The 24,440-nt window shown below is 37.7% G+C and overlaps 2 protein-coding genes across 7 annotated transcripts in view; one reads left to right on the plus strand and one right to left on the minus strand.

The window, feature by feature from the left end:
- LOC126755348 (putative ATP synthase subunit f, mitochondrial) overlaps positions 1–24,440 on the plus strand; it is a 565,888-nt gene that overhangs the window by 438,073 nt on the left and 103,375 nt on the right. Inside the window, exon 1 of one of the 6 annotated variants that reach the window (XM_050467851.1) lies at positions 15,395–15,398. The exons of the other annotated variants lie outside the window; for them this stretch is intronic. The gene's annotated coding sequence lies outside the window, so the exon portion shown is untranslated. Of the gene's footprint in view, positions 1–15,394; positions 15,399–24,440 lie in introns of those variants that run through there. 6 annotated transcript variants of the gene reach the window in all.
- Positions 1–24,440, minus strand: part of LOC126755324 (tyrosine-protein kinase receptor torso) — a 78,870-nt gene that overhangs the window by 43,832 nt on the left and 10,598 nt on the right. The window contains exons 6-10 of the mRNA XM_050467810.1: positions 10,381–10,547; positions 7,968–8,103; positions 3,288–3,421; positions 695–956; positions 388–559 (exon numbers count right to left, since the gene is read on the minus strand). Coding sequence (XP_050323767.1) covers positions 388–559; positions 695–956; positions 3,288–3,421; positions 7,968–8,103; positions 10,381–10,547 — 871 coding nt within the window. The remainder of the gene's footprint in view (positions 1–387; positions 560–694; positions 957–3,287; positions 3,422–7,967; positions 8,104–10,380; positions 10,548–24,440) is intronic.

Raw genomic sequence — 24,440 nt, forward strand, 5'->3', positions numbered from 1 at the left:
CGATTTTGGTAATAAAATTCAATGATTTGCAAGCGTTGCTCGTTAGTAAGTCTATTCATGATGAAATGTCAAAGCATACTGAGCATCTTTCTCTTTGACACCATGTCTGAAATCCCACGTGATCTGTCAAATACTAATGCATGAAAATCCTAACCTCAAAAAAATCACCCGATATATTATAAAAAGCGAATTTTGTTTCCTGCAAAAGGCAAAACAATTTCTGATTTCATTCAGTTTGCCTGTGAAGTATGCTATAAAAAGATTTATTGGGAAATATAAAATATCACAATTAGTTGAAAAATATATGTATAAAAAATAATCTCAATTAAATTTTTAACATCAAACAACGACTGCCACTCACATATAGAAATTCCATCAAAAAATTACCTTAAAAAATCCAGCAAATTGCCGAAACTGCAGTATTCCGTCAGTAAGAGCATTTCATTGTAACGCTTTGTGCAATGTCCGATGATGCCAACAATGTTCGGATGCCGCTCCACCGATTTCATTACTTCGATTTCACGCCGGAAAGCGCGCACATCATCGGCAGAAGGACGATCTATTCGCAATTAACAACAGAAGTTTATATATAATTAACGCTTGGATACATACGGACAACACAAAAGTAGCCACAAACTTTATAAGTGAATATGACACCACTAGTGGGGAGGTGTTCAAATATCTAACGTCATACCTTTCAACATTTTGACAGCCACTTCGCGCACGCCCGACTTGCCATCGTGGTATATGCCACGCCGCACCAAGCCAAATGCGCCCTCACCCAGAATTTCGTGCAACATAATATCGTTGCGGTCGATTTCCATGGCATCGTTGAAGAGTATTTTCTCCTCAAGATCCAATTGAAACTGCGTCAGGTCTTCCGGTGAGGTGAGCAAAGTTTTCGCTGGAAAGTCAAATGTCCCCTTTGGATCGATAGGCGCTTTATTTTCAAGGTCCTGAAAAAAAGTGAACAATGAAGCACACACACACGCATGTAAATAAGTCAATGCAAGCACCGCAAAACCATTATTATTAAGAAAAATATTTTCATTTAAATTTCAACGCATTATCCTGTACATCGTCACTTAAAATAGAAAACAACGTATCATCAAAAAATTGAGTTTTTTATTGCTTACAATTCACTACATATACAAGTATATGGCAATACATTTTCAGCTACCGCTGTCAGGTATAACCATTTTATAACCGTTTTATCAAATTTTGTTTGAATATTTGTGGTTTCTATTATATCGTTTTTCCTTCGCCTGTAAACTTATGAAAACTTATGTTACGTTGGTTTGCATTTTAGGTGACGAATTGTATGTGTGAGTAAAGCGCTCGTATGTGTCGGTAGGCCGCTTAAAATTCGTTGAAGTGCATATAAAAATTAACTTGAGATTACTTGTGCGGCACTTGAGGCAAATTGTTTGTTATATGAAGAAGGAGCACGTCCACTTATTCGTTTCGTATTTCAGGCTTCAAGTCTGTGCGCAAGTGTGTGTGCGTGTCTATAGTGGGTGCCATTTGTGGCTAATTAATTGTCAACTGTTGTTAAGCTCAATCATTTGGCAATGCCTGTTGCGTTGATGGGCATTTCAAGTGTTTCCCCGCAGGCAAGTACCGGCGGGTACAAAAAGCAACTACCCACAGAACTGAATATCATAAAAATACAATAGACACACGGTGACCTCAATCACCTGTTGTGCAGGTGTAGGAAGCCTCGAAAGAATGACGCTGCATCTTCGCGCCAAATGCGCATAAAGTATGAGAGCAGTGGTGTGTTCTCGTTATTATTGAATTAATGACTACTCTGTAAATTTGTACCAAAAATATGTACAATACTAAAGCATCTCTAAATTAATCCCTCTAAATATATAATTCAGGTAATCGGATACTGAGAGGTTTTGTGTAATGGTCATATTCACAAGGATGAATGTGGAAGCAAAGTACTCAAAGAAAATTGCACTAATTTTGGTTGGATCATATTATCAAATTCAAAATAACTTTGAGAAGTTTTCTTTATAACATTTTATAAGGGATGACTGTGAATGTTATCCGCATTGCAACATGTTGCTGCCGAGTATACTAGTTTTATTCACCTAATGTTTATTTGTAAGTACATATACATATAAAATGGAGGATCTAAGTAGAAACAGCTTATTCAATAGATCATACAAGGTGCGTTCCAAGTAAAACTTTTTGAATCTACCGCCCGCCCCCCTATGGCGTCACCTATATGCCTATGATGATCAACATGTGGGCCAATCAAAATCCGTGGTCACCGGAAATTCCATCGAAACTGTGCGTGAATTCATCAAAAATCAGCAGAAATAATCATTGAAATTGATGGAAATGGAATTGAACATCTCCAAAACATAGATTTATCGCATTTTAGTTAATTTGTTACTTGATTTCAGTTTGGTTTACCGCTTCGCGCTTTGCGTCCAATATTCGGTAGACATATGTAATTCCCCCGCAGAGTCGGTAATTCAAGCAAGCTAGTGGATAATGCGCAGAGACGCTGTATATTGCGCACCGAAGAGGCTATTGGGGCTACGGCGCAGAGTATCGAGGAAGGTCCGTGTGAATCCATACGCCATTGCGCATAACAATTGTAGCTGTGTCCATCTTTACGATCAGAAGACTTAAGGGATCTTGGTTTTGCGGATTTAAAAAATCCAACTCGAGCAAGAATTGAATCATCAAGCGAGATGGCGATGGCAAGATGGTGATGAAGCTCACTTTTCTTGTAACACTATAAAACGACTGCCTGAGTTGGAATCTGTTGATGTGGATGCTTCCAACAAGCACTAAATGCCATACAACCAACGAAACTTTCAATTTAATTAAGGATTCCTTTGGTGAGCGCATTACCTCGCTTTGTGTTCCTGTTGCAGGGTTCCCTAGATCGAGTGATTTAACACTGAAGATAATATTTAGCGCTTTATTGCTCAAATCTAGCTGCAATTGCAAAATGGGAACAATTTGATGTCTCGGTTATTCGCACGAAATCATTTGTAAAATAAAATAGCAAACCCTTATCTTTATAATAAAGCTGAATTTCGGCCAAACCATAAAAATATGTGAGTTTTGTTTTTTCTAAATACATACTCTTTTTGTTATAACAAACAAGCGTTTGGAAAACATAACTGTTATAGTCTATGCAACATGTTCCGAGCAATTCTGCTGATTATGAAAATTTGGTGTTTCAACGACTAATTTAAAAACACAATGTTTAGCTGTATATTCTACAAATTAAGTATATATTCTTATGTTCTTTGACTTACCTGAAAATATTCACAACGCTTCTGATGTCTTCTATATTTTGCGCACCGATAATGGAGGACGATCCACATGATTATAATGCTGATTAGGCCGATTGGCCCGCCGATAACTAACAAGGCAATATTTGTGCTCTTATCTGTCATGGGCGAAATTAAAGAAAGCACGCAACGCACGGCATGCAAGAAGAGAAAGAGAAACAGTTCAAAACAATTAAAAGACACGATGCAAATGACAAATGTTAAAAGATATTGAGTGCGGAACATGAGACGAGTAAATAAATGGCGGCGGTAAAGTGTTTTTATTTTGTCTTTGTTTTTTTTGAACTAGAAAAGAGATAAAGAATGCAAAAATAAGAAATAATAGCGATGTACAGAAAAAAATAGCAGCTTTCCATTATATTCTCGGTGGTCATTTGTTAAATTATGTGAACCGAATGGCTTACGAGAGCAGACTCGCTAAGCTATGAATACAAATTTTTCAAATAAGTATTTACTCCACTCATTATTGTTTGTAGAGTGATAAACGAGAAAAACTAGACTAGACTTTGTTGTTGCATTTTATGGTGCATTTCTTTCTTCCAAGAGAAGTTTAATTTCACGCGCAAACACAGGACCATAACGAACTTAAGTTGCATAGTCCCCCAACTATGAAATGACATATAGTAGTTATATATAAAATGATATCGTCGCACAAATTGATTTAATTTAGGCAGATTTAGAATTATAGAAATCAGAATGTTGAAACGAATTTCGCTATGGTAGCCTTAGGGAGTTATATACAGTTAGAATTTTCAAAAAATCGAATTTTTTTATTTTATTTCCTTAATGTACATATATTTAGGAACACACACAGATAATATCGTATTGCTCCGGTGAATATTTTCTAAGTTACACGCAAATTTGAAAATGCCTTTCGGAGTGCTTGGAAGTACAAGGCCGTACTTTAAACACGTTTTTATCAAAATGGTGTTTTCAAAGTCAAAAACGGCTAAAGCGATTATTTTCATATTTGAATACGAGCTTCTTAAATATATTTTTTAGCAATTAATATAAAATTATTTTACTCAATAGATATACATTTTTTTATAAACAATTTAAGTCCGAAATTATGGTCAAAAATAGATTTCTTTTTAGAAACCGTCATTTTGTCAAAAAAATCTTAGTTTGCTTGTTCCTTGTATTAATTATTAAATTTAACATTACATTAACGAAATCTGTTTGCATATTTAATTTCAGAAGATTCAACTCAGATATATGTTGGTCACCCCAAAACGTCTTTTTTGAGAGGATGTTTACTAAATCTAAAACCTAAAATTCGGTTAAAGGATAATATTGTATATGTAGAATATTTTATATATATAAAAGAGTCTGTTATTTCAAAATTTGACTGCATTTTGTAAACGCCCTTGAAGTTTCAATTTTTTCTCAAATAATAAAGATCCAACGTAATCGAGCGTTTTCTTTTCAATATAAACCGGGCCCAAATCATATTTTTCCATTCTCCAATAAGAGAGATATGATTGTTAAGGAAGTTCTTAATGTTTTTTTTATTAAATGTGAAGTACAATTGATATAATTAAGTTCTGAATAAGAAGTCATTCAAATGACCTTCAGGAACGAATTCGACGAACTCAAGTTTCGAGTATTGTTTCCACTAAATCAAGTCGTATGTCATGAATAAAACGTTCAATATTGACTTTTTAAGCTTGAAGAGAGTCTGGTTTATTGCTAAAGACCAATGAATTTAAACCCCACAAGAAGTAGTCTAATTGTGTTAAATCGCAAATTCTTCGAGACCTTCAATGCTACAATTTCTTGAAATAATCGAATCTCCAAACCTTTCTCGCAACAATTCGGTTGTTGCACATGCTATGTGGCACGTAGCACCGTCTTGTTGAAATCGGATGTCATCATTGTCAACTTCTTGCAATTGTGGCCATAAAAGTTGGTTATCATTGATATATATCGCTCTCCATTGACAGCAACAGTGTCACCAGATTCATTTCGAAAGAAGTAACTGTAATGAATGTTCATGAATAATTTATGGATTTTCTTCGCACCAGAATAGACAGTTCCTTAAAAATCGTTATCTTTTTCAAGTTGTTCCCAGGCAAAATCAGCTAATTCACGGCAATTACTGTGGTGCAATAGCTTCCTTAGTGAGAAAAATTTTATACGAATTCAAGCCCAAATCTTTACTCAAAACCAGCCATGATGTGGTTTGAGACAGTCCCAATTCTTGAGAACGTCTTGGAATCGACAATTTGCGGTCTTCAGCAACCCATGTCTGAACGGAAGTAATATTGTCATTACTTCGAGTGGTTCTTCCTCTTTTCGGGTCTTGAACTTTATGTTAAGAAAATGAACGCTCGAAATTTTCAAAAATTCAGCGAAAAGCGCATCAAAAGATGTTATTGGATAACGATTATTTTAAAAATAAAATTTAATATATTATAAACGTTGTTTTTGCGTATATTTTTCCATAATGAAATTGTAAACATTACTGAATACAATAAAAAATGCCAGAAACGACAAAAAGTAATCATATCATCCGGTATGGGAAACCCAGTATAACTTCCAATTTCTTGATTTTTTTCATAAAGCAAATAAATAAACACTTTGTATAAAAATAAAATTTAATATATTAAAAGGTTTTTGTATATTTTCTCATAAAAATTATAGCAAAAAGCTCTAGAAACAAGATTTTTTTCTAAAGCAAATAAATAAACACTTAAATTTTCTCATAAAAATTATAGCGCTCTAGAAACAAGGTCTTAATTAAAACACAACCGTACTGAGCATTCATAGAAGTGATTTGTATAATCTTTGTTGCTCTTTGTTGGTGTACTATATGAATACAGTACATTTGATGTATAACTGTAACTATGTATAACTTTTAAAATAATTGCTTTTTTTTGAAAAAAATCATAGAATAAAGATATAATGAAATGCAAAATAAGTAACAACATTTTGATGTATAATGAAACAAGAAATAAAATATGTATGAAAAAAAATTTTAATATTGGTTAAAATAATTGCAGAATCTGAAAATGTCGAACATATGTAATATTATGTATTAATTTTTTTAAATCATTGAATATAGATATATACTCTTTGAAAGTTATAGACTTATTTTATTTTGAGACTAAAAATGCATTGTCGTTTACAAAAAAATCAACTCGGGAAATAGCAGACACCCTAAGAGGGATTCATATGTTTAGATCAAGAACTAAAAACAATATGGAAACAAAGTTTGGTACACATGCAATATAGTGGAATTTCTCATATTTATTCTAATTTTGTTTTGACTATTATATTCCTTCAAATTGCGGAAGTATCTAATGCAATATTCACATCAAATGGCCCTAAATTCGAATATAAAGAAAGCAAATTTAGCAAAATATCTAAATTTTTTTCATTCGTTGTTTAAGTTTTTTAAAATTTTAATTTTGATATAAACTTAAGCCATGTCAAAAACAGTATTTGGGTAGTTAAGAAAAACATATACAAGGAACGTTCCTAAGTAAACAGAGCTTTCAAAAAAAAAAACAGAATAAATGGTTTTTCGGCAAAATCAATTTATTTTATTCAAAACAGTCTCCTTCTGCTTCAATACAGTTTTTGCATGGTCCAAAAGCATGTCGAACGAGTGTTTTAGCTCGTTGGCCGGTATGGCCGCCAGTATGCCGGTGCAAGCCTTTTGAATGGCCCCTACGTCTGCATAACGCTTCCCTTAATGGGCAAATGCATTTTTCCGAAAAGGAAGAAGTCGCACGGTGCCATATCAGGTGAATACGGGGAGTGGTTAATGATTAAAATGCGCTTTTTGGTCAAATAAACCTCTTTAATGATGTCCTTCGTATGTTGGATTCTGAGCAATTTTTGGTCGTTAGTCAATTTGTGCAGAACAACCCGTGCACACACCTTTCGTAAGCCCAAATGTTGGGTCAAAATGCGATAAATCGATGTTTTGGAGATGTTCAATTCCATTTCCATGATTTTCAATGATGATTTCGGCTGATTTTTGATGAATTCACGCACAGTTTCGATGGAATTTTCGGTGATCACGGGATAGGGAATCGTGTTTCATCAATTGAAACGTTTCGGTAAAAGTTTTACCAATTTTAAAACAAAGTTTAATGTTGGCTCTTTGTTCGAAGTTCATTTTCGCACCGACAACACAAACATACTGACACTTAAAACGCAATAACTTCACTTTCAATCGATGAAATGTCTTGAAATCGTGGACAATCGGTAAAAATAGCAGATTCTAACGCACCAGTTGACATATAGATGGCGCCACCAGGTGGCGCTAGATTCAAAAAGTCCTGTTTACTTTGGAAAGCTCCTTGTACATATATATACATACGCGTAGTATTAAATACTAAGCCTGTTTCCTGTTTAAAGCCCTATTGCACTCGGCTTCGAAAAAATATGGAATCATTTAAAACTTTACTTTATTCTCACGATTTGCACAAATAAAATCTAAAACTTTTTATACGTTGGGTTATTTCAATTGATTAATTCTGTTTGAACACTAAAAACTCTTAGTTAATTTTCTGCCTGACAAAAATCCCTGTTTGAACATGGCATTAAGCAAATACGTTTGGATTATTCAAGATGACCTTTGTAATAAGTATGTATGTGTTTGGAATTTTACTGAATCATAAAAGTGTGCATTACCCGGCAGAAGCACAGTTTGGCTGTTGACCTCTTGCAGAAGGGTGGAACTGTTGCCACCCGGGGTGCAGGCAATCAAATGCACATCGTAGAGTGTGCCGTTCAGTTCGATTTCTTCTATTGTAAACGCTGTGCTGTCCTGCAAAGAATAAGAATGGGTTTATAAATTTACGTGTTTGTAGTTTTCTTAGTAAATATAAATATAAATACAGTTGATTCATTATGAAATTACATTGTTGGGGAAATTTTCAATGATAACTCGAAAGTGTTTATTGGACACGAGCCTGAGCTACAACGTTACCATTTACTCTAATATTTTTTTGTTTCTTTAATAAGTGTGAAGAAGTGAATAATTAAGTACCATTTGAATATATTATTTTGTCATTTACGAGTTATTCTATATAATTGAATCTCTTTCCGCATTCTCCTTAATATTTATTTAATGTCACATCCATTTAATATTTCTATATGATCCAATATTGTATTTGAACGATTTTGCTTGCAGGACGAAGAACGAGCTTGGCGACCAAAAAGTTTAAATATGAAGAAATGAAAACATTACTTGAGAAGATTATTGCCATAAAAAAGAAGAGCTGAAACCTACTCACTCAATCATTTCAAAACGTTTAAAAGCAGCCCAATAGTCGCTGAAGGGCGATTTTGCTTGTCAGATTTACTCTTTGATTGCGAGAATAAGTAGTATATTCTACATAGGATTGTAAGAGGTGATTGAAATTGGATCCATTATTACAAAAGTTCGGAATTGAGGACTAGACACGATAGAATAATTTTTCGTTATGCCAGCGCTTGGCGTCGTGTTGCAAGACCGGTAAAAATGATTTGGAAAATGGTGGCTAGAAAGCTTTGCTTCACATGCATTGCTCGGGTCGATGCAGAACGTTTTCACTGGAATATGGTTCACATCAGAGCAAGGTGTCAGGATATTGGCTTGATTATATGGCCTTCAAGTACTTTAGGAATGGAATCCACAAACTGCCAGAAAGATGGGCAATACTTGAATTATACTATTGTGTGAGTTCTTTAAAAACTCTTTTTGAAAAAAACGCTCTATTATACTTATAGACCTGTAATATTGTTAGTGAGTTATGAAGAATTAGTTAAAGTTGAAAGAGGGTCAAACAAATAATATAGATATCGATCCGAATTGAAGCTATTGATTTGTCGAAACGACCGATATCAGATGCTTTAGCTAGCATACCAACTGAACGATTGAAACAAAGTGCATGTATGGAATGCTTTTCTACGGGATATCTTCATTTAATTTGACACGAAATTGAATCACTATATCATATAGCTGCCATACAACTGACTGATCAAAGTTCTAGCAAACAATGTTTTGTATTTGTGAAGGGTTTTATAGCTTCGGTGCACCCGAAATTCGTGTTCTTTCTTTTTTATGTGGAAAATTTTATATATTTATTCTTATGTATTATATTTCTACATTTAATATGGGATTTCGATTTTGATCTTTTGTAACAAATTTCTATCTCGAAAGCTTTAAACCTACAACTTTGAAAAGGTAAGAATCTCTCTGTAATCTAATCTAATTCTGAATGATTTCTTTATAAAAACATTCTTTCTAAAGTTATACGCTGTTAAAGTTCTACATCAAACGACCTGAGCATTCATACCATACAATATGTGTTGCTCATACGACTTGGTGTACTGAATTAGTGCATTACATTTGATTACGTTTAAATTGAAAGAAAAGAGCGTTTTTAAGTTCGTTCCTTTTTGAGGCCAAACAAGAAAAAACGTCAACTTCGGCTGCACCGAAGCTAATATACCCTTCACAGGTGCATTTCTTTTAGTAACTATGTGTTCAGTTTATATGGAAGCTATATGCAATAGTAATCCGACCTGAACAATTTTTTCGGAGATTACATTGTTGCCTTAGAAAAGAATCTATACCAAATTTCGTGAAAATATCTTGTCAAATGTGAAAGTTTTGCATTCAAGAACTTGATTCCGATCGTTCAGTTTGTATGGCAGCTATATGTTATAGTGGTCCGATATCGGCAGTTCCGACAAATGAGCAGCTTCTTGAAGAGGAAATGACGTTGGCAAAATTTCAAAACGATATCTTAAAAACTGAGGGACTAGTTCGTATACATACAGACAGACGGACATGGCTAAATCAACTCGACTCAACATACTGATCATTTATATATATATACTCTATAGAGTCTCCGACGCTTCCTTCTGGGTGTTATAAGCTTCGTGACATACTTAATATACCCTGTTCAGGGTATGAAAATGCTACTTCAGGGCGTATTTGCAAAAAATCAATTTGGGAAATAACCTACACCCCATATACATATGTACATTTGTAAAAGTGTAAAATTATTTAAACTACGAGAATATAAATTTATATATATGATGTTTGTGTACTTACCTTACTAACATTAAATTTATAATCACGTCCAACACCTATACGATCCACAACCATTATTATGTAGTAGCTTATCGCATGTTCAGCCTTTTTCCAACTAATGTACAGCGAGTAAACATTTCCTCTAACATATTTGCGCTTAACTTTTAATCCTTTGGGTGCAAATGGTGCTGATCAAAAAAGAATAGAAAATATTAAATTAAATTAAAAGCATAATATCGGAAATATATATTTATATAATGACAAAGTTTAATAAGCGTAATGACAATCTTTATTTTAAGAAGTAAGAATGCCTTTAGCTCGTGCACTGTACATATTTACATATTCATACATATTGTAATAAAATTAATCCAGTTTTTTCATTAAAATATCTGACTTTAATAAAAAAGAAAAATTGTGTGCACCCACTTCATAAGCGTAAGGTGAAGGAAGGTGTGTCGACGTTAACTTTGATTCTAATATCTTGCGCACGATTGCGTAAAATTTCATAAAGCATGTTAAATGGTTTAAACTTAAAGAGAGAATTTGCTATTAATGTATTATCGATAAGTACATAAACAAAACTCAGTACGCAAGTTGCCACACTGACATTCATCTTTTATTTTTTACCAATACTTAACTACTCCTCAAGTACTGGTAACATGCCTAGACTGACACCTAACTCCGTACGTGACTTTTTGAAGTTCTCACTTGAACAATAGCAGCAACCAACATAGCATACATACATATATAGTCTACACTTTTACGAAGTCGCCTGTAAAACAATTTTAATTTTTTTTTGTCATTATAATATGAAATTTCGCTGGCTACAGCTTATTTACTTGATTTTGTATTCCATAAAGAAAAAAGAAGATTCAATAAATAAGATATCATAAAGTAACTACCAAGCTTACTAGAGGGACTTGCTTTTCCAGCAATTTTATGTTGTTAGAAAAGTGATTACAACATGAACAGTCTTTAGTTGTAATCTTAGTAGATTTTCATATTCGATATTTGCAGATTGCATTTACTTATAGAAATCAAATTTTCTCTGAATAAACTTAAGTCCCATTAACCGAATAATACCGCAAATTGAAAGTCTTTGAAGCGTCGTACAATAAATTTACTGCTAACTTTACCTCTGCTGGAGGTGTTGTCGCCCATTATTAACCGAAACAGGGAAAACAATGGTTAATGATTCAAAGAATTAAATAGGCAAATGCTGACTGTAGGGAGGCCACAATCTTTGATGGATCTAATCAAGGCGATAATCCCTGATTGCGGTTTCATTAAAAGTGCGTGAGAATCCTTGGTGGATGTAATTTCTCTTACTTTTTTTGCACTTTATTTTTCCTTATTGGCACAATGTTGAAAATGATCGCTACGAAAATCGCAGCGATTACAGTTATAAAGTCATGTAACAACACTAATGTACAATTAATTTATTGCTTAATAACGGAGTAAGGTTACTGAATCGAAAACCGTAAAAGCTGGAGTATTATCTTACATTCGGACAACATAACCTAGCCAGCGTAGCCGCTGTCTCTTAATTCGCTGAACTATGTCAATGCATCACAAATCTCGCAGAGCTCACCGTTCAATCGACTCCGGTATTCGCCGCTGGCAAAGAACAAAAGACCATAAATCATCCGCAGAACTTTTCTATTAAAAACTCGTAACGCCGACTCATCAGATGTTGTCATCATGCCTCTGCACCATATAGCAAGACGTGTATGATGAGTGACTTGTAAGTGTTTGATGAGTGTTTGATCTTTGCTTGTCGAGAGAGAACCTTAATTTGCCTACTTCCTTTCACGATTCTTTTCCAAAATTTGGCGTATGACAAAATCTGGTAGATGTGTGATTTTCCAGACCTAAAGCCATTCTGATAAGGTCCAATCAGTTTGTTGACGGTGGCTTACCCCTCAATATTAGGCGCAGATTGTGGAATCTTTTTTGCAGAGCATACTTAGATTCCAATCGTCAGGCATGCTTTCATTCGACCATATCTTGCGAAGAAGCTGATGCATGCACCTTGTCAGCCTTTCGCCACCGTATGTGAAAAGCTCGGTCGGTAATCCATCAGTCCCTGCCGCTTTGTTATTTTTAAGGCAGGTAATTACTATTCGAACCTCATCATAGTCAGGCAATGGAACGTCTGCTCCATCGTCATCGATTGGGTAATCGGGTTCGCCATCTCCAGATGTTACACTTTCACTGCCGCAGGCTGAAGAAGTGTAAATCACCACTCTTGGTCCTACTGCCTATATCATATACGTACAGGGTGGCTCAAAACTAATTCTACTATCAGAAGATGCTATAAATTTTGCAATTGACCTCTGATGTCAGTTCTGTTTTGACATTTGTGTAGTAGATACATGCGAAATACAAGTAAATAAACAATTGTACGCTCCACTGCGTGCCACAACCGATATGCTGAAGGATTCACTTCATTTCAAGAATGAGAGGACCTATCAGCAAAGTGATGGAAAATGCCATAACAAGAGCTCAAATGACAATCAATTGTGGCAGCGGCCATTTACATGATATCATACTCTCGACTTGATGTAAAAAAAATTAAAAGACCAAATAAAAATAACTCTAAGCGGAATCAAAGTTTTTCATTTTTTAAAAAAGTTTTTCATTTTCCAAAAAACATCGCAAGGTTATTTTTGCGCCACCTGTTATTTGCGACCATCAAATTTTATGGTGTTATAGTATTTTTTAAGGACTTTGCTCTCTGAGCACGTGGTTCGATGTAAAAAATTTATGAAATCGGTTCAGATATTCCCCAGCCCTCAAATACCTATTATAACTTTAAGCCTTAACTGTAAGTATATCGGTCAATATGCGAGATATCTTTATTCGAATAGGCCTGAAGAATGTACCATTTCTGTGAATCAGGATTATTTTTCTTCTTTACTGGCGTAGACACCGCTTACGCGATTAAAGCCGAGTTAACAACAGCGCGCCAGTCGTTTCTTCTTTTCGCTACGTGGCGCCAATTGGATATTCCATGCGAAGCCAGGTCCTTCTCCACTTGGTCCTTCCAAAGGAGTGAAGGTCTTCCTCTTCCTCTGCTTTCCCCGGCGGGTACTGCGTCGAATACTTTCGGAGCTGGAGTGTTTTCGTCCATTCGGACAACATGACCTAGCCAGCGAAGCCGCTGTCTTTTAATTCACTGAACAATGTCAATGTCGTTGTATATCTCATTTAGCTCATCGTTCCATCGAATGCTATATTGGCCGTTGCCAGCGCGCAAAGGGCCATAAATCTTTCACAGAACTTTTCTCTTGAAAACTCGCAACTTTGACTCATCAGTTGTTGACATCGTCCAAGCCTCTGCACCATATAGTAGGACGGGAATTATGAGTGACTTAGAGTTTGGCTTTTGTTCGTCAAGAGAGTACTTATCTTCTCAATTTCCAGGCTGACATTGTTGGGGGTGTTTATACTGGTTCAAGATAGACGAAATTATCTACGACTTCAAAGTTATGACTGTTAACAGTGACATGAGAGCCAGGTCGCGAGCGCGGCGACTGTTTGTTTGATGACAGAAGATATTTCGTCTTGCCCTCGTTCACTGCCAGACTCATTAGCATTGCTTCCTTGCCCAGTCTGGAGAAAACAGAATTAACGGCACGGGTATTGAGGCCGATGATATCTATATCATCGGAATACGCCAGCAGCTGTCCACTCTCATAAAAGAATTTACTTGCTTGATTAAGTTCTGCAGCTTGAATTATTTTCTCCAGCAGCATATTGAAGAAGTCGCACGATAGGAAGTCGCCTTGTCTGAAACCTCGTTTGGTATCGAACGGCTCGGGGAGGTCCTTCCTGATGCTGACGGAGCTTTTGGTGTTGCTCAACGTCAGCTTACACTCCCGTGTTAGTTTTGGGGGGATACTAAATTCAGACATCGCGGCATAAAGGCAGCTCCTTTTCGTGCTGTCGAAAGCAGCTTTGAAATCGACGAAGAGGTGGTGTCGATTCTCTTTTTACGGGCCTTTTCCAAAATTTGGCGAATGGTGAATATCTAGTCGGTTGTTGATTTTTCAGGTCCCTTTGAGTGGGTTGGGCAGAGCCACTTAAATTCCAATCGTTGGGCATGCTTATGTCCGACCATATTGTACAAAGATTCTTATACATGCTTCTTATCAGTTTTTTGCCGCCGTGTTTGAATAGATCCACCGCTTTGTTATTTTTCAGGCGGGTAATTGCTATTCGAACTTATTCATGGTCCGGCAATGGAACATCTGCTCCATCGTCATCGATTACCCCTGTCGACCAGTTTGTCAAGCTCTTCATACTAACGCATTTCGGCGTCTTTCTTTTTCTGTCTGCAAGTGCGTCTCGCTTCCCTCTTCAACTCTCGGTATATAACCCATCCCACGCGTGTTGTGGTCGATCATAACGTTGCGAGGTAGGCAGTATGTTTTCATACCGCTGCAACACGGCACACCTCGTCGTACCAGCTGTTCTTTTGCATTTTCCGAAAACCAACGGTTCCGGTTGCAGCTGTACGTAAGGAGTTTGAAATGCCGTCCCACAGTTCCCTTATACCGAGCTGTTGACGAGTGCTCTCAGAGAGCAGGAGTGCAAGTCGAGTAGAAAATTGTTCTGCTGTCTGTTATGATTGCAACTTCTCGACATTGAACCTTCCTTGTATTTGTTGGCGTGCGTTTTTTGTTGCAACAAGATAGTGGTCCGAGTCGATATTAGGACCTCGGAGCGTATGCACATCTAAAACACAGGAGACGTGCCTTCCCTCTATCACAACATGATCGATCTGGTTGGTGGTTTTTCGATCCGGAGACAGCCAGGTAGCTTGATGAATTTTCTTATGCTGCAATCCCGTCGATCGGCCTCAATTTGGGGATGTTTCATCGTGGAGGCCGTTGTGCCAAAGATACCTTCTTTGCCCACCCTGGCGTTAAAGTCGCCAAGCCCGATTTTGATATCGTGGCGGGGGAGCTCTCATAGGTGCGCTCCAAGCGCTCATACAAGGCATCTTTGGTGCAGATCAGCGATATGTTGAAGAACTTCGCTTTGATACGGATTGTGGTTCGACGTTCATCCAACCACGAATCCCACACCATATTTGAGCTCCTTTATATGTCCACTGTAGTAAATGCCACAAGGACCTATTCGTCTCAGTCCTTGTCTCGACCATCGCATTTCTTGGACGGCGGTGATGTCAGCCTTCACTTTAACAAGGACATCAATCAGCTGAGCAGTGGCACCTTCCCAATTATGGGACCGGACATTCCAGGTGCATGCCATCAAATTGTAGTCCTTAATTCGTTTGCCATGGTCATCATCAAAAGGGGTGTCTCTCACCCAAGGCTTGTTCTTTTTCATTGGGTGCGTTTTTTACGTCGCGGATCTCAAACCCAGCGCACAACCCTGCGGAGGGATGTTTCGCCTTCTCACTTTAGCTCGCCTTCAAACGGATGTTCTTAGGCTACTTCTTCTTTGCAATTGGCGTAGACACCGCTTCACGATTATAGCCGAGTTAACAATAGCGCGCCAGTCGTTTCTTCTTTTCGCTACGTGGCGCCAATTGGATATTCCAAGCGAAGCCAGGTCCTTCTCCACTTGGTCCTTCCAACGGAGTGGAGGTCTTCCTCTTCCTCTTCTTCCCCCGGCGGGTACTGCGTGGAATACTTTCAGAGCTGGAGTGTTTTCGTCCATCCGGACAACATGACCTCAACAGCTCATCGTTCCATCGAATGCGATATTCGCATTGTCTAACGCGTAAAGGACCATAAATCTTTCGCAGTGAGTGCCAAGTCGCGAGCGCGACGACTGTTTGTTTGATGACAGGATATATTTCGTCTTGCCCTCGTTCACTGCCAGACCCATTTCTTTTGCTTCCTTGTCCAGCCTGGAGAAAGCAGAACTAACGTCGCGTGTGTTGAGGCCGATGGTATCAATATCGTCGGCATACGCCAGCAGTTGTACACTCTTATAGAAGATGGTACCTTTTCTATTTAGTTCTGCGGCTCGAACTATTTTCTCCAAAAGCAGGTTGAAAAAGTCGCACGATAGGGAATCGCCTTGTCTGAAACCTCGCTTGGTATCGAACGGTTCGGAGAGGTCCTTCTCGATTCTGACGGAGCTTTTGGTGTTGCTCAACGTCAGCTTACACAGCCGGCTTACCTGTTCTTAGGCTACCCAGTGGATACTTGGTCAAAGACCGGAAGTCGTGAGCTGCTTTAGGCATATGAAAAAGAATTGTTTGTTTGTTTAGATATTTTTGGATATTTGGGATCTTGCGTTAGATACAGCCTGGTCCATACTAGAAGTGTATGAGCTCAATATGCAACACACCTTCTTTAAATTTTGACTAAGCCACTGCCACTCTAATTTGAACGATTTGCTTTTAGCGATAAGCAGTTCAATGGCAAACATATTTCTAGGAAAACGTGCTTGACAGGTGTACATTCGTGTGTGGAAGATATCCCACGTGCATAGTATGTGAGTATAATGCAATAACAATGCACACCGTCGATAATCTATCACTATTAATTGAATCTAATTGAAGGAGTCGACAGTAGGGAAGACATTATGACGACATATCGCTTCCTGTCAGCAAGAAAGCTTTGATGTGTGTAATTGATGCATTGCTGATGCACTGACAATGTACTGTAATCGAATAATTTCAGTAATAATTATTACCTTCGTGTTAATAACCGACCAAGTTTCCACTAAAGTCAAAATATTTAGACAAATAAAATTTAATCAAAATTAATAATTAAGATATAGCAAACGACAATATTGAGATTTTAGAAAATGCTCAAAGAGATATTTTAAGATAAATGGTATAGTAAAAATAAATTCTTTATTTTTCCTATACATAGCTTTAGTAATCAGTATCTTGTGTATCTTGTAAATTCAGAAAATAAAATTCTCTCTTGATAGTATTGTGATATGCTTGACTCAGTATTGTTTGCGCACGCGTCAAAGATGGATACCATCAACGTGAAAACATGCCCTGTTTTACACATTTTCTTCGGCTGGAAATGTGAAGCGTTTATGGTTCTGGTTCTCCAGATTGCATAACTCTTGCCAACAGGTGCTACGTATACTTCGGACTGAGTAGGCAATTGAGAAGTAAAGTCCTCTGTCGACGAACAAAGTGATTCTACATATCACTCAACATCCAGGTCCTACTATACAAGATTTGCCCGGAAAGTATTAAGACTCCGCGACTATACTTGGGAGCGTACGCGTGCCGACGGGATTTGGTAGAAGGCGTTCCTAGCTATAGAACGAGCACCTAGAGAGTTAATACAAACCAGTCGAAAATGTAGCCTTCGTTAGAGCAGAGGTACGCGATTATATTTTGTCTGAAACTCGGTAAATTGGAGCAGGAAGTGGTGAGTTTCGATGCTACTACGCCTTTTTGGAGGGCCGGATAATGATGACGGAAGAATGAGTAAATGAGTATCGTCCACCATGAATTTGTTCCTTCTGGATAAACTGTCAACGTCAAGTTTTACGTGGAAGTGTAAATCGGGTCCGACAAGACATCGCAGCCGATAGGAAGTTGCATCACGACAACGCCAGGGCTCACACCTCCTTTCTTGTGAACAGCTACGTAACCAAGGGCGGCATCCCAATGCTTTCGCAGCCGCCGTACAGCTCAGATATGGTACACAGCATCACCACAGCACTTAGCGTCATAAACGCTCAGATAGTTCGCGGCCTAAACCAGAAACCACCCTGCGAGAGAACGATCCTCGTAGCGTTGGACTTGTCAAAAGCTTTTGACACAGTCAACCACACAACGCTATTGCAGGACATTGAGAAAACCACGCTTCCTCCAGAGTTAAAGAGATGGACCATGAACTACCTGAACGGTCGTCAATCATCCGTACTATTTCGATGTGTAACATCTAAACTAAAAAGAATTAAACAGGGGGTTCCGCAGGGTGGTGTCCTCTCCCCGCTACTGTTTATCTTCTACATTTTGAAACTCCGGCAGCCACCAGAGAGGGTTTCCATCATCGTACGCAGATGATTGCACGATATTGACGTCGGGCAATGGAATCGATGGCATGTGTTCGAAAGTAAACAGGAAAAGACAAAGAAACGTTGTTGGCAACATACAAGGCAATCGTCTGGCCGGTCCTCAACTACGCAACACCTATATGGTCGCCTGGATGCAGTGGTACCCAGATGAGGAATTTCCAGACCTGCCAGAATACTGCACTCCGGACCACCATGGGATGCCCTTTGATGTCTCCTATCGAACACCTACACAGTGAGACGCTTATGCTCCCAGTTAAAGAACATAATGAACTCCTCTTCCTGCTGGGATGTTTTCGTAGAAATCATCCTTGCAGCCATCTGCTTGGAGCGGAACCGCCTCCTAGGAGCATCAAAGGGTCCTTCCTTCACTACGTCGACGACATCGTACAGTACGCCGACCGGACTTCGGACGCAACTGACTTTCGACAGGTACTGACCGCCATTCACCGTGGAGCCATTAACACCTTCACCGACTCCTTTCCCGTGAATGGCGTTCTTGGAGTCAAACCACCACCCATCGCAGACGAAGAGTTCGAGCTGCCGCGAGAAACGCGAGTGACCCTAGCACAGCTCCGTTCTGGATATTGTAGCAGGTTAAACTCCTATTTATCCAGAATTGACTCAGACATACCCAATGTATGTCCTGCATGCAACGAATCTCCGCATGACACTGACCACCTCTTTGCATGCCCTACCAACCCCACTCATCTAACACCCTTTTCCCTTTGGTCCGGCCCCGTCGAAAGAGCACGTTTCCTGGGGCTCCCGTTAGATGACGTCGATGACAACACAGATAACCCTTACCATCTAACGGGGACTGATAACCGTTAAGACAACAACAACATGACATCTGATGAGTCGACGTTAGGAGTTTTCGAGAGAAAGGTTCTGCGGAAGATTTATGGTCTTTTGAGCGTTAACATCGGCGAATACCACAGTCTATACAGCGATGAGCTGTAAGTGAGATACGTCGACATTCAGTTATGGTAGTTCAAATGTTGTCTAAATAGACCAAAATATTCCAGCTCTGAAAGTATTCGACACAGTACCCGCCGTGGGAAGCGGAGGAAGAGGAAGACCTCCACTCCAGGAAAGGCCAGATGGAGAAGAACCAGTCCAGCTGTTGTAAACACGGCTATAACCCCGTAAGCGGTGTCTACGCCAATAAAGAAGATTATTTTTTCGGTTCGAATATATTATTATTATTATTATTGTTGTTATTATAATTAGCATCTTGCTGGCTTTAAATTTTTCGAAAGTTACATAAGTTTATTGTGATTATATAATTCCGTTAACGTTATACATTATCACTTAGTTTGCTTGCAAAAGACACAAACTACATTACTTCGATCATGACAACAAAGTTTAATGTTCCGTCGCACGTCTGAAAACGAAGAAGCGTGACCGCGCATTCTCACTTGAATGTCAAAACGGGCGAAGTTCGATGTTACAAAATGTAAGTGAGATCCCGATAACAAACAAACCTGCAATAACAGTTTCGGAACTAAATAGTTCGAGCGAAAGTTTGCTAAGTGTAATTTAAACAAACTGTGGTAACGTCATTTTTCACAAGAATTTTATCAAAAGTGGCATATCTTTTAGTATATATATACACGTATATAGGCCCCAATCGCGAAGAGTTATAGTCATAAACAAATAACGGGTGATCCAAAGAGGTAGCTTTTACAATAGCAATATTTTTTGACAAATCACGTGTGAGTCGTTTCAAACTGTCATATTATTTTGGTTCAATAATGTTTGACATTTCATTATTGAAAGACTTACGCCAGAACAACGTTTATAAATCGCAAATTTTCCTCATTTAGAATTAAGAGCAACCTTAAGAGATTCAAGAGATTGCAAGTTCATCCAGAAAAAATAGTTTGATGGGTTATGTGAGCCAGCGGAATCATCGGTCAATATTTCTTCGAAAATGATGCCGGTGAGAACGTAACCGTCAATGGCGACCGTTATCACCACTACCACTATATGATGCCTGAAATTGAAGCTCGGTATCTCGGCGACATTTGGTTTCAACAAGACTGCGCCACCTCCCACACACCACACCATATGACCATATGCACCAGATAATTTCACGTTTTGGGCCGGTCGATTGGCCACCAAGATCGTGAGATATCACACTATTAAACATTTTTCTGTGGAGATATGTAAAGTCTAAAGTCTAAGCGGACGATCCCGCTTCCATTCAGGTCTGGGAGCAAAATGTCACGCATGTAATTCACCAGTTACCAGACGTAATGCTCAAACGAGTCATCGAAAAGTGGACTCAGGAGATTGATCATCTGAGACGTAGTCGCTTCCAACATTTGAAAGAGATAATATTCAAAAAATAAATGCCAAAGAATGTTCTTTCGATTGATAATAAACATTCCCCATGGCAAGCGACTTTCATAAGTTTCTCTTGAGATAAATTTTTTACCAGCAAACTCATACGTCAAAGGTAGGTATAAATTAAATTAGGAACACAAAGTAATTACTTGATGGCAAGTTCAAGCTCTATGTAAAGTGGATGGATAAGAGTATTCTGGCAAGTCACCATTGATGTGTGTGGCCTAGCGTTGTCCTGATGGAACACAATTTTCTTCCTTTAGCCAAAGCTGATTATGAGCGATTGCTTCCTTCAGACGGTACATTTGTTGATAGTACACGTCCGCATTAAGAGTTTAGCCGTAGGGGAGCAGCTAATAGTAAATGATTCCTTGTCGATCGAATTCAAACACACAGCAAACCTTTAATGATAGTCCATCCTGACCCAATTTTCATCACCAGTATAAATGGTTAAAGTTGGTTTATAGTTGGCTCAGCAGAATCGCAGTTTAAAACAAAAATTGCGTTTGATTTGATGTTACAGTTAAGGATCTTAAACGCCATTCACATTTTCAGCCGCCTGGCTTGGGATTTCGCATTTTGCATTTTCTGAAGTTCATCTTTGATGCGTGTACCAACAATACTAAATAATTATTGCAATTATACAACACAAAATACAAAATACCAAAGCCATGTATTGAAAATATGATGGAGTTCAAAAATGTTTTACTTTGAGTTTGTTAGTTCATTGAAAGAAAAGATCGCCGTTAACATCGGCGAATACCACAGTCTATACAGCGATGAGCTGTAAGTGAGATACGTCGACATTCAGTTATGGTAGTTCAAATGTTGTCTAAATAGACCAAAATATTCCAGCTCTGAAAGTATTCGACACAGTACCCGCCGTGGGAAGCGGAGGAAGAGGAAGACCTCCACTCCAGGAAAGGCCAGATGGAGAAGAACCAGTCCAGCTGTTGTAAACACGGCTATAACCCCGTAAGCGGTGTCTACGCCAATAAAGAAGATTATTTTTTCGGTTCGAATATATTATTATTATTATTATTGTTGTTATTATAATTAGCATCTTGCTGGCTTTAAATTTTTCGAAAGTTACATAAGTTTATTGTGATTATATAATTCCGTTAACGTTATACATTATCACTTAGTTTGCTTGCAAAAGACACAAACTACATTACTTCGATCATGACAACAAAGTTTAATGTTCCGTCGCACGTCTGAAAACGAAGAAGCGTGACCGCGCATTCTCACTTGAATGTCAAAACGGGCGAAGTTCGATGTTACAAAATGTAAGTGAGATCCCGATAACAAACAAACCTGCAATAACAGTTTCGGAACTAAATAGTTCGAGCGAAAGTTTGCTAAGTGTAATTTAAACAAACTGTGGTAACGTCATTTTTCACAAGAATTTTATCAAAAGTGGCATATCTTTTAGTATATATATACACGTATATAGGCCCCAATCGCGAAGAGTTATAGTCATAAACAAATAACGGGTGATCCAAAGAGGTAGCTTTTACAATAGCAATATTTTTTGACAAATCACGTGTGAGTCGTTTCAAACTGTCATATTATTTTGGTTCAATAATGTTTGACATTTCATTATTGAAAGACTTACGCCAGAACAACGTTTATAAATCGCAAATTTTCCTCATTTAGAATTAAGAGCAACCTTAAGAGATTCAAGAGATTGCAAGTTCATCCAGAAAAAATAGTTTGATGGGTTATGTGAGCCAGCGGAATCATCGGTCAATATTTCTTCGAAAATGATGCCGGTGAGAACGTAACCGTCAATGGCGACCGTTATCACCACTACCACTATATGATGCCTGAAATTGAAGCTCGGTATCTCGGCGACATTTGGTTTCAACAAGACTGCGCCACCTCCCACACACCACACCATATGACCATATGCACCAGATAATTTCACGTTTTGGGCCGGTCGATTGGCCACCAAGATCGTGAGATATCACACTATTAAACATTTTTCTGTGGAGATATGTAAAGTCTAAAGTCTAAGCGGACGATCCCGCTTCCATTCAGGTCTGGGAGCAAAATGTCACGCATGTAATTCACCAGTTACCAGACGTAATGCTCAAACGAGTCATCGAAAAGTGGACTCAGGAGATTGATCATCTGAGACGTAGTCGCTTCCAACATTTGAAAGAGATAATATTCAAAAAATAAATGCCAAAGAATGTTCTTTCGATTGATAATAAACATTCCCCATGGCAAGCGACTTTCATAAGTTTCTCTTGAGATAAATTTTTTACCAGCAAACTCATACGTCAAAGGTAGGTATAAATTAAATTAGGAACACAAAGTAATTACTTGATGGCAAGTTCAAGCTCTATGTAAAGTGGATGGATAAGAGTATTCTGGCAAGTCACCATTGATGTGTGTGGCCTAGCGTTGTCCTGATGGAACACAATTTTCTTCCTTTAGCCAAAGCTGATTATGAGCGATTGCTTCCTTCAGACGGTGCATTTGTTGATAGTACTCGTCCGCATTAAGAGTTTAGCCGTAGGGGAGCAGCTAATTGTAAATGATTCCTTGTCGATCGAATTCAAACACACAGCAAACCTTTAATGATAGTCCATCCTGACCCAATTTTCATCACCAGTATAAATGGTTAAAGTTGGTTTATAGTTGGCTCAGCAGAATCGCAGTTTAAAACAAAAATTGCGTTTGATTTGATGTTACAGTTAAGGATCTTAAACGCCATTCACATTTTCAGCCGCCTGGCTTGGGATTTCGCATTTTGCATTTTCTGAAGTTCATCTTTGATGCGTGTACCAACAATACTAAATAATTATTGCAATTATACAACACAAAATACAAAATACCAAAGCCATGTATTGAAAATATGATGGAGTTCAAAAATGTTTTACTTTGAGTTTCGTTAGTTCATTGAAAGAAAAGATCGAAATGTTTTGAGTTTATTATTCCTTGATATTACTGCTTTGAGAGATATCCGCCTCTATTAAGAAAATAGCGGATTGTCCTGACGTTTCGTCATATTCCTAATAGCCTCCGAAGGAAAGGTCTCATATATTATATTAGTGCCCTAAGATAGCTTTCGTGATAATTACTTCCTTTTATTTGGCCTATGCTCGAATTATTTTTATATATTGGATTGATGTGAGATTTCTTTATAGTTGAATAGTTTTGGGTAGCTTTCAAAAATTGCGGTCGGTATCAACTGATTGGACAATATCGTTTTAATTACTTGCTTTCATATAAGACCGAGAGCACTATGTTATTCACGGAGTTCCTCACTTAATTTTTAAATATTTAATTGATATAAATATTCTAATTTCCTGAGGATTTTTTTACTAGGCTCTAAGTAGAAAGCAAATGAACTTTGGGCCTTAGTTAAACAATTTTCAACATATTTTAACTAATTATTTTCATGTTTTCTTCTGTTTCTGAGTTTTCGTTATTTATAATTTAATATATGATTTCTTTCCAATATTGTAATTAATGCGTTTCACGGAAGTAGTGAATTGGCACAATATTATTTGCGGTATTACTGAAAGAATAATTTAACTTAAAAATCACATGCGGTTTTTTCACCATAGTGCAATTTAAGGCTGAGTCCAATCAATTATAAATGCTTTTGAACTTATACAGTTCTACAGATATACAGGGTAAGAATATACAACTTATCAGTGAAGTCTACTGTAGCAAAAAGGGAGGAG

The sequence above is a fragment of the Bactrocera neohumeralis genome, chromosome 4 (genome assembly GCF_024586455.1).
Source record: "Bactrocera neohumeralis isolate Rockhampton chromosome 4, APGP_CSIRO_Bneo_wtdbg2-racon-allhic-juicebox.fasta_v2, whole genome shotgun sequence".
Lineage (NCBI taxonomy): Eukaryota > Metazoa > Arthropoda > Insecta > Diptera > Tephritidae > Bactrocera > Bactrocera neohumeralis.